Source organism: Vigna umbellata, chromosome 2 (assembly GCF_029865625.1).
Source record: "Vigna umbellata cultivar VRB3 chromosome 2, Vumbellata_1.0, whole genome shotgun sequence".
NCBI classification, from domain to species: domain Eukaryota; kingdom Viridiplantae; phylum Streptophyta; class Magnoliopsida; order Fabales; family Fabaceae; genus Vigna; species Vigna umbellata.
Genome location: NC_142166.1, coordinates 25,079,322 through 25,093,186, shown reverse-complemented (window position 1 = coordinate 25,093,186; position 13,865 = coordinate 25,079,322). Strand labels below are relative to the sequence as shown.

Below are 13,865 nucleotides of genomic sequence, written 5' to 3'. Positions count from 1 at the left end.
TTTCACCCCTTTGAAGGAGGATCTTGGATGCTCAGGCTACCTCTTCCACTTTATTGGGTTTATTCTTTCATACTTTCATTGTTATTCATCTAGGTTCACCATGAATATGGTGAACTAAACCTTGTATGTTTGTTGGGGAATCAATGTAATCTCTTGAAGCTCTCATATATGGATTTGTTGAGTACATCTTTGAATTAAGACATATGCTTTCTTTCATCATTAGTTAGGGTTTTTCCTCTTTGCTCAATGCTTGCATTGTTTAACTCATCCCTCTTAAGAAAATTTCTCTTCCACTCACTTGCTCACTAGTTTTCCATCTAAGTTTGGGGTTGGGAGAGAGCATCATTGAAGGGGCTGATTTCTTCATTATGATTTACTAATGCTTAACAATGTATCTTTTGGTTTTGTGAATTATGTTTGATGCAGGGATGGCCTCCTCATCGGGCAAAAAGAATCAAGACTATAAGATCCAAGAAGAAGGAGGATACAGAGGACAGCTCAGATTGAGGAGGAGTTGAGATAGCATTTACTGATGAATGCTATCATAACTAGAGCAGGACTTATGCTTTGTTTGGTTTAAGTTTTCTGAACTTATTTGTTTTTGTTTTTAGATTAGGGTTTGATGTACTCTATTGAACACCTGGTTCCTTATGATGGGTTGCTATTAACTGTGATTGTGTGATAAGTAATGCTTGATGATGCTTATTGATTGATTGATGTTGAGATGATGTGCACATTAAAATGCTTATACAGGTGATTCACAAGCTTTGTGAACAAATGCATAATATCATGATTGTGATTGTGAAATTAAGCAGGATGTGCATGTCAAATGTGAATGAGCTTATATGTGAGGTTTTGAGCTCCAGAGTTGTTATTGTTGAATGCTATTACTTTGAAAGCATGAATGACTTTGCCCAGGTTTTCTATGATTGAATCAATTGCTTGTTTTGCATCATATGATCAAAGGCCGTGTTTTTGAAACCCTTTTTATTGGCCAAATTCATAAAGTTAGCCTTCTAAAAGAGAACACGTTGTGTTCTATCCTTTGAACCCTTAGCCTTAAATATACACTGAACACCCTTGATTGAAAATCTTTACCTTGAGTTAAGTAGAAGATCTTGTGTGGTATTGTTAAATGTTCAAGTTTGGGGTTATTGGGGAAACATGAAAAAGGAAAAAGCATTGAGCTAAGAGCTAAAAAGTAAGAATATGCAAAGAAAAGAAAAGAAAAAGAAGCAAAGCTCAATGCAAATGCAAAAGCAAAGGCAAAAGAAAGTTGGGAATGAATAAGAAGATTGTGTTGTTATTCTCTTAACTCAAGGATTTTGTGATCCAGAAAAACCAATTTTCTTGTTAGCCCAGCCACATTATAAGCCATTGAAAAGTCCTTGTGATGATGCATGCTTGTGAATGTATTTGATTATGGTTAAATGAAAGGCAAAGTTGATTCATGTGACATTGGGATAGTGGAGTGAATGAGTGAAACACTTTACCTCTTATACACTTGTGTGTTGAGTGAAACACTTTACCTAGTGAGGAAATATTCCATAAGCACATGAACATCCATGCTTAATTAATTGATCATTCATGAAAAATAGCATTTGTTGGAATTTAAATGACTTTGTGAACACTAAAGCATGTGCACATCTTGATTGAACTCTTGGTCTTAAGTTTGAGTGAAGTTATTACTTATCTTGAAAAGAGGATTTTGAATGAGTGAACCATCATATGAATTGGTTGGAGATGGAGTTACATTTTATTTGCTTCAGGACAAGCAAAGTTCTAAGTTTGGGGTTGTGATAACAGTTGAAAAACTGTTATTTTCATGCTTAAAGTTGATACTAAAAGCAACCTTTAGACTTAGAAACTAGCTTGAAATCATGCCTTTTGTTTATATTTTCAGAAATAAGAGAGCTGGACAGGTTTATGCTTGATTTAAGTGTTCTTGTGCAGGTTTTGAGGTGAATTTGGTGAAAGAAGTGAAGAATAAGAGAGAGGACATTCGAAAAGACAAGAAAGAGTGCAAAAAGGAGAAGTCGAAGGCACCGCTCAGCGGCAAACTACCGCTGAGCGGCACTCAAGAGGTGACGTTGGAACCGCTGAGGGGCAAAATGGCCGCTGAGGGGAAGAAAGAAGACGCGCAATCACCGCTGAGCGGTAAATACCGCTGAGCGGCACTTTTTGGGCTTGGACTTTTGTAATCTTTTGTAACTCTAGATTAGTATATAAGGGCTTGCACGTCCTATAGTTAGGATCTTTGGCAGAAACGAGGCAAACACTCTCTCTTTCACCCCTTTGAAGGAGGATCTTGGATGCTCAGGCTACCTCTTCCACTTTATTGGGTTTATTCTTTCATACTTTCATTGTTATTCATCTAGGTTCACCATGAATATGGTGAACTAAACCTTGTATGTTTGTTGGGGAATCAATGTAATCTCTTGAAGCTCTCATATATGGATTTGTTGAGTACATCTTTGAATTAAGACATATGCTTTCTTTCATCATTAGTTAGGGTTTTTCCTCTTTGCTCAATGCTTGCATTGTTTAACTCATTCTAATGCATGATTATTGGTTTTGTCGATACGGACACGTACGGGGAAGTCTAGATCCGGGGAATTTCTCCCAATATTATACTGACAATATTCTATTGGTTGCCTTTAAGCTCCTGCACTCATGAACTAATCATTAGGAATGCTAGGAATTGTATGAACTATTTGATTAGGGAGAAGCCATCTAGAATGGTACATTAGAGAGTGGCATTAACAATGATGATTTGAATGTTGAATTCCTAAAATATATGAGAGTGGATGAGATGAAATTGACCCCCAACAACATATTCATTCATATATTCCATTGAAAGTGTTTATCTTTTGTCTTTGCCATTGATCAAAATTCATGCATACATGTTTATTTTCTGTCTTGCATTTTAAACTCAAATATTTCGTTTGTAAGTCTTAGTTAATCAAGAAACCACATAACTAAACTAGGCCGTGAGTCCTTTGGGAAGAACGATACTTGGTCTTACCAAGTTTTATTACTTGAACGATTCGGTCATACTTGCCGATTGTGAAACAAGTTTGTGACATCATATTTTGGTGCTTACAAATTTGTCCATCAGTGTGCCAATACCTCAAATAACAAAGCACCCCTAGGACATCCCTCCTTAATCACTCACCTTTGCAAGATAGCTGGGGTGGACACTTCTGCTCCACCATTTGAAAGGCCAAGAAAAGCCATTGATGAGGCCTATTACAGACAGTACTGTGGAGGTGAGGAGGCAGCTCAGCCAGTTCCACCACGCCATGCTCGTAGAGAGAGAGGGCAAGCACAGAGCCAGACATATGCTGAGACACATGAAGCAGAACCGTTCCAGATGAGGGACATGTACATGTCTCTTATAGGTGCTTAGTTACAGTCCATTCATAGAGGGCAGGTGGCTACTGCTGAGATGATTGTGGGGATGTATGATACACCTCCAGCTCACAGGTGGACTATGGAGGAATTCCATAATGTGGTAGCTTGGCCAGAGGAGCCGATGCAAGGAGGAGGAGCTGAAGCAGCTGAAGCTTCAGTTAGGGAGATGGAAGAAGATGAAGCTGATAATGATGATGCATTTAAAGATGATGAAGATGAGGAAGAAGAGGAAGATACAGAGGACAACTCAGATTGATGAGGAGCTGAGATAGCATTTACTGATGAATGCTATCATGAACTTATGCTTTTCTTGGTTTAAGTGTTATGAACTTATTTACTTTTTTTTAGATTAAGGTTGATGTACTCTATTGGAAACCTGGTTTGTTATGATGGTTTGCTATTGACTGTGATTGTGTGATAAGTAATGCTTGATGATGATTATTGATTGATTGATGTTGAGATAGATGTGCACATTAAATGCTTATACAGGTGATTCACAAGCTTTGTGAACAAATGCAGGATATTATGATTGTGATTGTGAGATTAAGCAGGATTTGTATGTCAAATGTGAATGAGCCTATTTGTGAGGTTTTGAGCTCCAGAGTTTTTATTGATTGAATGCTATTACTTTGAAAGCATGAATGATTTTGCCAAGGTTTTCTATGATTGAATCAATTGCTTGTTTTGCATCATATGATCAAGGCCGTTTGTTGGAACCCTTTTTATTGGCCAAATTCATGAAGTTAGCCCACTAAAAGAGAACACTTTGTGTTCTATCCTTTGAACCCTTAGCCTTGAACATAAATTGAAAACCCTTGTTGAAAAGCTTTACCTTGAGTTAAGTAGAAAATCTTTTGTGGTATTGTTAAATGTTCAAGTTTGGGGTTGTTGGTAAAGCATGAAAAAGAAAAAGGAAAAGCATTGAGCTAAAAGTTAAGAATAAGAATGTGAAAAGAAAAGAAAAAGAGAAAGAAAAGAAAAGAAAAAGCAAAGCTCAATGTAAAGACAAGTTGGGAAAAATAAGAATAATTGTGTTGTTATGATTCTCTTAACTCAAGGATTTTGTGATCCAGAAAAAGCAATTTTCTTGATTAGCCCAGCCATGTTATAAGCCATTGAAAAGTCCTTGTGATGATGTATGCTTGTAAATGTTTTGATTGTGGTTAAATGAAAGGCAAAGTTGATTCATTTGACATTGTGGTAGTGGAGTGAATGAGTGATTACCTCTTATAAACTTGTGTGTGAGTGAAACACTTTACCCGGTGAGGAAGTATTCCTTGAGCACATGAACATCCATGCTTAAATGATTGATCATTCATGAAAAATAGCATTTGTTTGATATTAACTGACTTTGTGAACACTAAAGCATGTGCACATCTTGATTGAAATCTTGGTCAAAAGTTTGATTGAAGTCTTTGCTTATCTTGAAAAGAAATTTTTGAATGAGTGAACCATCATATGAATTGGTAGAAGATTGAGTTATATCTTGTTTGCTTGAGGACAATCAAAGTTCTAAGTTTGGGGTTGTGATAACAGTTGAAAAACTGTTATTTTCATGCTTGAAATTGATACTAAAAGCAACCTTTAACACTTAGAAACTAGCTTGAAATCATGCTTTTATTCATATTTTCATAAATAAGAGAGTTGGACAGGTTTATGCTTGATTTTAGTGTTTTTGTGTAGGTTTTAAGGTGAATTTGGTGAAAGAAGTGAAGAAGGAGAGAGATGAAATCAGAAAAGACATCAAAAAGTGCAAAAGAAGAAGCCGTAACTGCCGTTCAACGGCAGTTTACCGCTGAGCGGCACTCAGAAGCTTACAGGGGATCCGCTGAGGGGCAAAATGGCCGCTGAGGGGAAGAAACCAACTCACGCACTTACCGCTGAGCGGTACTTTACCGCTGAGCGGCACACTTATGGGCTTGGGCCTAAATTTTCTGTAATTTTAGAATAGTATATAAGCTTTAGGACGTCCTAGGGTTTGTAGCTTTGGCAGAAACGAAGCAAACACTCTCTCTTCCACCCCTTTGAAGGAGGATCTTGGATGCTCAGGCTACCTCTTCACCTTTCTAGGGTTTTATCTTTCATTCTTTCATTATTATTCATCTAGTTTCACCATGAATATGGTGAACTAAACCTTGTATTGTTGTTGGGGAATCAATGTAGTCTTGTGAAACTCTCATATATGGAATTTGTTTTTACATCTTATATTTAAGACCTATGCTTTCTTTCATCATTAGTTAGGGTTTTTCCTCTTTGCTCAATGCTTGCTTTGTTTAACTCATTCAATGCATGATTATTGATTTTGTCGATACGGGAATGTACGGGGAAGTCTAGATCCGGGGAATTTCTCCCAATAGTATATTGGTTGCCGTTAAGCTCCTGCACTAAAAGAACTAATTATTAGGAATGCTAGGAATCGTATGAACTCGTAATTAGGGATAGGCCTTCTTCCAAGGTAATTTAGAGAGTGGCATTGATAACAGTTGAAAAACTGTTATTTTTATGATAAAAATTGACACTAAAAGCAACCTTTATACTTAGAAACTAGCTTGAAATCATGCTTTTCTTCATATTTTTAGAAATAAGAGAGCTGGACAGGTTTATGCTTGATTTCAGTGTTTTTGTGCAGGTTTTAAGGTGAATTTGGTGAAAGAAGTGAAGAAGGAGAGAGATGAAATCAGAAAAGACAATAACAAGTGCAAAAGGATAAGCCGAAGTCACCGCTCAGCGGCAGAGTACCGCTGAGCGGCACTCAGAAGTTTGCGGGAGGTCCGCTGAGGGGCAAAATGGCCGCTGAGGGGAGCAAACAAGTCACGCACTCACCGCTGAGCGGTATTTTACCGCTGAGCGGCACTTTAATGGGCTTGGACTTGACTTTTTGTAATTTACGAATGATATATAAGCTTTAGGGTTTCCTAGGGTTAGGCATCTTTGGCTGGAACGAAGGAAACACTCTCTCTTCCACCCCTTTAAAGGAGGATCTTGGATGCTGAGGCTTCCTCTTCACCTTTTTAGGGTTTCTTCTTTCATTCTTTCATTGTAATTCATTTAGGTTCACCATGAATATGGTGAACTAAACTCTGTATGTTTGTTGGGGAATCAATGTAATCTTGTGAAACTCTCATATATGGAATCTGTTTTTACATCTTTTAATTAAGACTTATGCTTTCTTTCATCATTAGTTAGGGTTTTTCCTCTTTGCTTAATGCTTGCATTGTTTAACTCATTTGATGCATGATTATTGGTTTTGTCGATACGGGCACGTACGGGGAAGTCTAGATCCGGGGAATTTCTCCCAATTTTATATTGGTTGTCGTTAAGCTCCTGTACTTATGAACTGATCATTAGGAATGCTAGGAATTGTATGAACTCGTGATTAGGGAGAAGCCTTCTGGAAAGGTACATTAGAGAGTGGCATTAACAATGATGATTTGACTGTTGAATTCCTTAAAATATATGAGAGTGGATAAGATGAAATTGAAGCCCAACAACATATTCATAACTATATTTCATTGAAAGTGTTTATCTTTTGATTTTTGCCATTGATCAAAATTCATGCATACATGTTTATTTTCTGTCTTGCATTTTAAACCCCAAATACTTCGTTTGTAAGTCTTAGTTAATCAAGAAACCACATAACTAAACTAGGCCGTGAGTCCTTTGGGAAGAACGATACTTGGTCTAACCAAGTTTATTACTTGAACGATTCGGTCATACTTGCCGATTGAAAACAAGTTTGTGACATCATAATTTGGTGTTCATAAATTTGTCCATCAGGCATTAACAATGATGAAAAGAATGTTGAATTCCTAAAGTATATGAGAGTGGATAAGATGAAATTGATAACCCCAACAACATACTCATCCATATATTCCATTGAAGTGTTTGTATTTTGTTTTAGCCATTGATCAAATTCATGCATACATGTTTATTTTCTGTTTTGCATATTAAACTCCACTTATTTCGTTCTTAAGTCTTAAATAATCAACGAATCACATAACTAAACTAGGTCGTGAGTCCTTTGGGAGAACGATACTTGGTCTTACCGAGTTTATTACTTGAAACGATTCGGTCACACTTGCCGATTGTTAAAAAGGTTTGTGGTGCCGTTTTTCGGTGTTCATAAATTTGTCATCAAGAATCTTACTGTTGCTTGTTTCTGACCAAATTATTAACCAAAGGGTTGCAGCAAATGGGTGGTGGCAGTGGTGATAGTGGTGATAGTGGTGATAGTGGTGATAGTGGTGATAGTGGTGATGGTGACCATAACAATTCTATTTCCATGGTTGTTAAGAACAAGAAGAATGGCTCTATTCGGTCCATTTTTATGCATGCTGATGGGTTGGACATGTTTCTCATGATTTTCGGATTGATTGGAGCCATTGGTGATGGCTTACGCACCCCTTTGGTGTTGTTTATCACCAGTAAAATGATGAATAATATTGGAAATTTTTCTGGTGGAATAGATAGCACTTTCCTCGACAGCATCAATAAGGTATTGTTTGTTTTATCTTCTTTTCTCTCACTACCAGTTCAACACACATGGAACAATATCAGAAAGTAGCTTAATTATTATTTCATCAACGAATTTATTACCTTTGTGATGCAGAATGCTCTGGTTTTGTTATGCTTGGCTTGTGGGTCTTTTGTTGCTTGTTTTCTAGGTGAGTATGATTTTGGTTTTTACTTGACCAACTTGTATATCTTCATTTTTCATGATGCTAAATCTTTAACATTGTGCTGCTTTTACTATGGGGGATTTCAGAGGGTTATTGTTGGACAAGAACCGGCGAAAGACAAGGTACTAGAATGACAGTGAGGTACCTCAAGGTAGTGTTGAGGCAAGAAGTCGCATACTTTGATTTGCATGTCAGTAGCACATCCGAGGTCATCACCAGTGTCTCTAATGACAGCCTCGTAATTCAGGATGTTCTTAGTGAAAAGGTGTGCAGAAAAACCAAAACCAGCAACTTGTATTTTTCTTGACCTTTCAATTTTGATACTAAACAAAGTGTTTTACTTCACTGTCGTAAACAAAGTGTTTTACTACTTTAAGCTGATGTAACATGCTACTACTGTAAAACTTTTAATAAATTTTCATGTTAACAAGAATTCACAGATGATGTGGTTGAGATCTACTCATTTATGTCTTATGTGTGTTTGTGGTCACATCATTTGATTTAACAGTTTCTCCCAAATTTGAAAACTATAGGTTCCAAATTTTTGATGAATGCCTCTATGTTTGTGGCGAGCTACATAGTGAGTTTTGCATTATTATGGAGATTGACCCTTGTGGGGTTCCCTTTCGTGGTTCTACTTGTGATCCCTAGTTTTATGTATGGGAGGACACTAATGGGGTTGGCCAGCAAGATGAGAGAAGAATACGACAAGGCTGGTACAGTGGCAGAACAAGCAATATCTTCCATCAAAACAGTTTACTCCTTTGTGGGGGGAAAGCAAAACCATAGATGCTTTCTTTGATGCTCTACAAGGTTCAGTAAAGTTAGGACTCAGACAAAGCTTGGCAAAAGGCATAGCTAATGGAAGCAATGGTGTTGTGTTTGCTATATGGGCTTTCATATCATATATTTTAAATGGCAGCATTGTTTTTTTTCGGACTTGCAAGCTGTTAATCATGAGGTTTTCAAATATTAATTATTTTTCTTCCCTCCCCAAATGGTGTTATTGGTGACAGGTTTGATGGTAAGAAGTTCTTGGACAGAAACACAGGAAAGAAGATATTAAACATGTTCCAACTACATAAAATAATCAAAGCTTTGCTGGAAAACAAATACAGGTTTGATTACAATTATTAAAAATATGGAATATGGTATCTTAGAGAAGAGTTATGATTAGGTGTTGATAAAATAAAGAAAAATTTGATGTTCCACTGAACCAAGCCCAATATGGAAAGGTGACACTGTGACAGATTGGCCTAAGCCAATGTCTCCACTACGCACACACACACCAAACATTCCCAATCTGTTACTCATAACTGTCATTCTCAATTCCAATTTTCGTCTTCTCTCTTTCTTTTTATACCCATAATTCATAAACAAACCCTTCCAATTAGGTTTCACATATTACTTTATAAGGGGAACTTTGTATTTTACTTATATATTTATATTATGTTCCTCTTCCCCATCACGTACCAATCAACACAAAATCTTCTATCCACCTTTCCTTCTCAACACAATTCAAAAGTGATTTTCAAATCTTTTAAAATTGTCTATCAAGAAATAATATTCCAGTATATGATATCTCCAACTTGTTTTCAATAACAAATTTTGCTTTCTAGTAAAAATTACATAAGATGGGTGTGAACGAAAATTTCAACAACAATCATGATCATCATGGGTGTGTGGAGGACGATGAAATCCCACTTCCTGGATTTCGATTCCATCCCACAGATGAAGAGCTTGTTAGTTTCTATCTACAAAGGAAGCTTCATAAGAAACCCATCAGCATCGACCTCATCAACCAAATTGATATTTACAAATACGATCCTTGGGATCTTCCAAGTATGTTTTCTTGATCTTCTTCTGTTTCCCTTAAACTTTCTAGAAAAGTGTCTCATAATATCATGGAAGGCTTTTCACCTATATGCATGATATAATTATAAGCTTTAAGGCTTTCCTAGTAGATTCTTATATTATAAACTTCAACCAAATTTAATATTTAACATTGCTGATTTTGTCATGCCCTTCTTTTTGTTCATTGTGGGGATGGCCATTCCTTTAGCTCTCAAGGTTAGCTGCGAATGAGAAAATAGGTGCTATGAATGTTTCAAGCGTTACTTTCTATGTTCCTTTTGTTTCTTCTTTTTGATTCAAACCAAGCCTTTTTATGCTTCCGTTTCTCTACAGAGAATACTAAATAGACTTGTAGCTGTAAAAAAGGTTCTGGTTAGAACACTCAAACTCCTCTTCTAGGGATTGCTCTTGCAAGGTTAGTTTTTCTCACACATTTCCTTTTGCCCTCTTTTTTCAGCATAACTAAAGAGTTCCCCTGTTCAAGAGGGGGTGAGAAAAGGAATAAGGAACTTCTTATTTGATGTTATGTACACTTCACTGAGCATTACTCCCTGCTGAAATATACTCGGTCTTGTGAAAGTTATTCTTCTATAATGTGCAATAATAATTGATTCTAGATTTCATTTTAGCAAATCTAATTCTGGTAACAGTCTAGGGCATGCCTTGTTTTGATATGATGGATGACCTCAATGATGAAGGTGGTTTCTCTCATGCTCCGGACAATCTAACACATGGTGTTGACATGAAACAGATAAGGTGGTGTGGCATCCTTCAGGTGATTTTTATAATTTTTTCCACCTCATTTTCTATTAGAGTATATTTTAGCTGATAAGTCTGATACAAAAGGAATAATACTTGTTTTTGAACCATTATAGAGAATTGCTCTAGCATATTTGGTTGTGGCACTTGTGGAGATATTTTCAAGAAGTGCACAAGATAGAGATCCACCCACCCAACTCTCAATATTGAAGTTGTACTATTGGCATTGGTTAGTCCGTGAAAGTATGGTTCTGGTTAATGGCTAAGGTTATATGCTTTTGAACATTTATTTGTTAATATTTCAGGCTAGTGGGGGCTTGCATACTTGTTGTTTACTTGGCTTTACTTTATGGAATGTATGTTCCAGACTGGAAATTCACTGTCCATAATCCAGACAGCATATTGATGGACAAATTTATGAACACCAAATTATGATGTCACAAACTTGTTTTCAATCGGCAAGTATGACCGAATCGTTCAAGTAATAAACTTGGTTAGACCAAGTATCGTTCTTCCTAAAGGACTCACGGCCTAGTTTAGTTATGTGGTTTCTTGATTAACTAAGACTTACAAACGAAATATTTGGGGTTTAAAATGCAAGACAGAAAATAAACATGTATGCATGAATTTTGATCAATGGCAAAAATCAAAAGATAAACACTTTCAATGAAATATAGATATGAATATGTTGTTGGGGATCAATTTCATCTTATCCACTCTCATATATTTTAGGAATTCAACATTCAAATCATCATTGTTAATGCCACTCTCTAATGTACCTTTCCAGAAGGTTTCTCCCTAATCACGAGTTCATACAATTGCTAGCATTCCTAATGATCAGTTCATAAGTGCAGGAGCTTAACGACAACCAATATGATATTGGGAGAAATTCCCCGGATCTAGACTTCCCCGTACGTGCCCGTATCGACAAAACCAATAATCATGCATCGAATGAGTTAAACAATGCAAGCATTAAGCAAAGAGGAAAAACCCTAACTAATGATGAAAGAAAGCATAAGTCTTAATTAAAAGATGTAAAAACAGATTCCATATATGAGAGTTTCACAAGATTACATTGATTCCCCAACAAACATACAAAGTTTAGTTCACCATATTCATGGTGAACCTAGATGAATTACAATGAAAGAATGAAAGAATAAACCCTAAAAAGGTGAAGAGGAAGCCTCAGCATCCAAGATCCTCCTTCAAAGGGGTGGAAGAGAGAGTGTTGCTTCGTTCCAGCCAGAGATGCCTAACCCTAGGAAACCCTAAAGCTTATATATCATTCGTAAATTACAAAAAGTCAAATCCAAGCCCATTAAAGTGCCGCTCAGCGGTGAGTGCGTGACTTGTTTGCTCCCCTCAGCGGCCATTTTGCCCCTCAGCGGACCTCCCGCAAGCTCCTGAGTGCCGCTCAGCGGTAAACTGCCGCTGAGCGGTGACTTCGGCTTCTCCTTTTGCACTTTTTATTGTCTTTTCTGATTTCATCTCTCTCCTTCTTCACTTCTTTCACCAAATTCACCTTAAAACCTGCACAAAAACACTGAAATCAAGCATAAACCTGTCCAGCTCTCTTATTTCTAAAAACATGAGGAAAAACATGATTTCAAGCTAGTTTCTAAGTGTAAAGGTTGCTTTTAGTGTCAATTTTAATCATGAAAATAACAGTTTTTCAACTGTTATCACAACCCCAAACTTAAAACTTTGCTTGTCCTCAAGCAAATAAGATGTAACTCCATCTTTAAACCAATTCATATGATGGTTCACTTCATTCAAAAATCTTCTTTTCAAGATAAGTAAAAACTTCACTCAAACTTATGACCAAGAGTTCAATCAAGATGTGCACATGCTTTAGTGTTCACAAAGTCATTTAAATTCCAGCAAATGCTATTTTCATGAATGATCAATCAATTAAGCATGGATGTTCATGTGTTCATGTGATATTTCCTCACTAAGTCAAGTGTTTCACTCACACTCAAGTGTATAAGAGATGATCACTCATTCACTCTACTATCACAATGTTACATGAATCAACTTTGCCTTTCATTTTACCACAATCAAAAACATTCACAAGCATGCATCATCACAAGGATTTTTCTATGGCTTATAATGTGGCTGGGCTAACAAGAAAATTGGTTTTTCTGGATCACAAAATCCTTGAGTTAAGAGAATCATAACAACACAATCATCTTATTCTTTCCCAACTTTCTTTTGCCTTTGCATTGAGCTTTGCTTCTTTTTCTTTTCTTTTCTTTTTCTTTGCATATTCATACTTTTTAGCTCTTAGCTCAATGCTTTTCATGTTTTCCCAACAACCCCAAACTTGAATATTTAACAATACCACACAAGATCTTCTACTTAACTCAAGGTAAAGATTTTCAACTAAGGGTTTTCAGTGTATATTCAAGGCTAAGGGTTCAAAAGGATTGAACACAAAGTGTTCTCTTTTAGTGGGCTAACTTTTACAAATTTGGCCAATAAAAAGGTTTCCAACAAACGGCCTTGATCATATGATGCAAAACAAGCAATTGATTCAATCATAGAAAACCTGGGCAAAATCATTCATGCTTTCAAAGTAATAGCATTCAACAATAACAACTCTGGAGCTCAAAATCTCACATATAAGCTCATTCACATTTGACATACACATCCTGCTTAATTTCACAATCACAATCATGATATCATGCATTTGTTCACAAAGCTTGTGAATCACCTATATAAGCATTTTAATGTGCACATCATCTCAACATCAATCAATCATAAGCATCATTCCGCATTACTTATCACACAATCAGGGTTAATAGCAAACCATCATAACAAACCAGGTTTCAAATAAAGTACATCAAACCCTAATCTAAAAACAAAAACAAATAAGTTCAGAAAACTTAAACCACCAAAACATAAGCACATGATAGCATTCATCAGTAAATGCTATCTCAGCTCCTCATCAATCTGAGCTGTCCTCTGTATCTTCCTCTTCCTCCTCATCTTCATCATCTTCAAATGCATCATCCTCATCAGCTTCATCTTCTTCCATATCTCTAGCTGAAGCTTCAGCTGCTTCAGCTCCTCCTCCATGCATTGGTTCCTCTGGCCATGCTACCACATTATGGAATTCATCCATAGTCCACCTGTGGGCTGGAGGTGTATCATCATCCC

The 13,865-nt window shown here is 36.6% G+C and overlaps 1 protein-coding gene across 1 annotated transcript; it reads left to right on the top strand.

Moving 5' to 3' along the window:
* Positions 1–7,606: 7,606 nt before the first annotated feature.
* LOC148203686 (ABC transporter B family member 15-like) lies at positions 7,607–8,895 on the top strand. The gene is made up of 4 exons (XM_088107714.1): positions 7,607–7,909; positions 8,024–8,078; positions 8,180–8,358; positions 8,602–8,895. Exons 1-4 carry the CDS (start codon positions 7,607–7,609, stop codon positions 8,893–8,895), a joined length of 831 nt encoding a protein of 276 aa, XP_087963840.1.
* Positions 8,896–13,865: the final 4,970 nt, after the last annotated feature.

Bases quoted from the DNA above. Each gene is read 5' to 3' on its own strand.
- LOC148203686 (XM_088107714.1), top strand. From the start codon at position 7,607: ATGGGTGGTGGCAGTGGTGATAGTGGTGATAGTGGTGATAGTGGTGAT. The intron at 7,910-8,023 runs GTATTGTTTGTT...TTTGTGATGCAG, and splicing joins TCCTCGACAGCATCAATAAG to AATGCTCTGGTTTTGTTATG. The intron at 8,079-8,179 runs GTGAGTATGATT...GGGGGATTTCAG, and splicing joins TTTTGTTGCTTGTTTTCTAG to AGGGTTATTGTTGGACAAGA.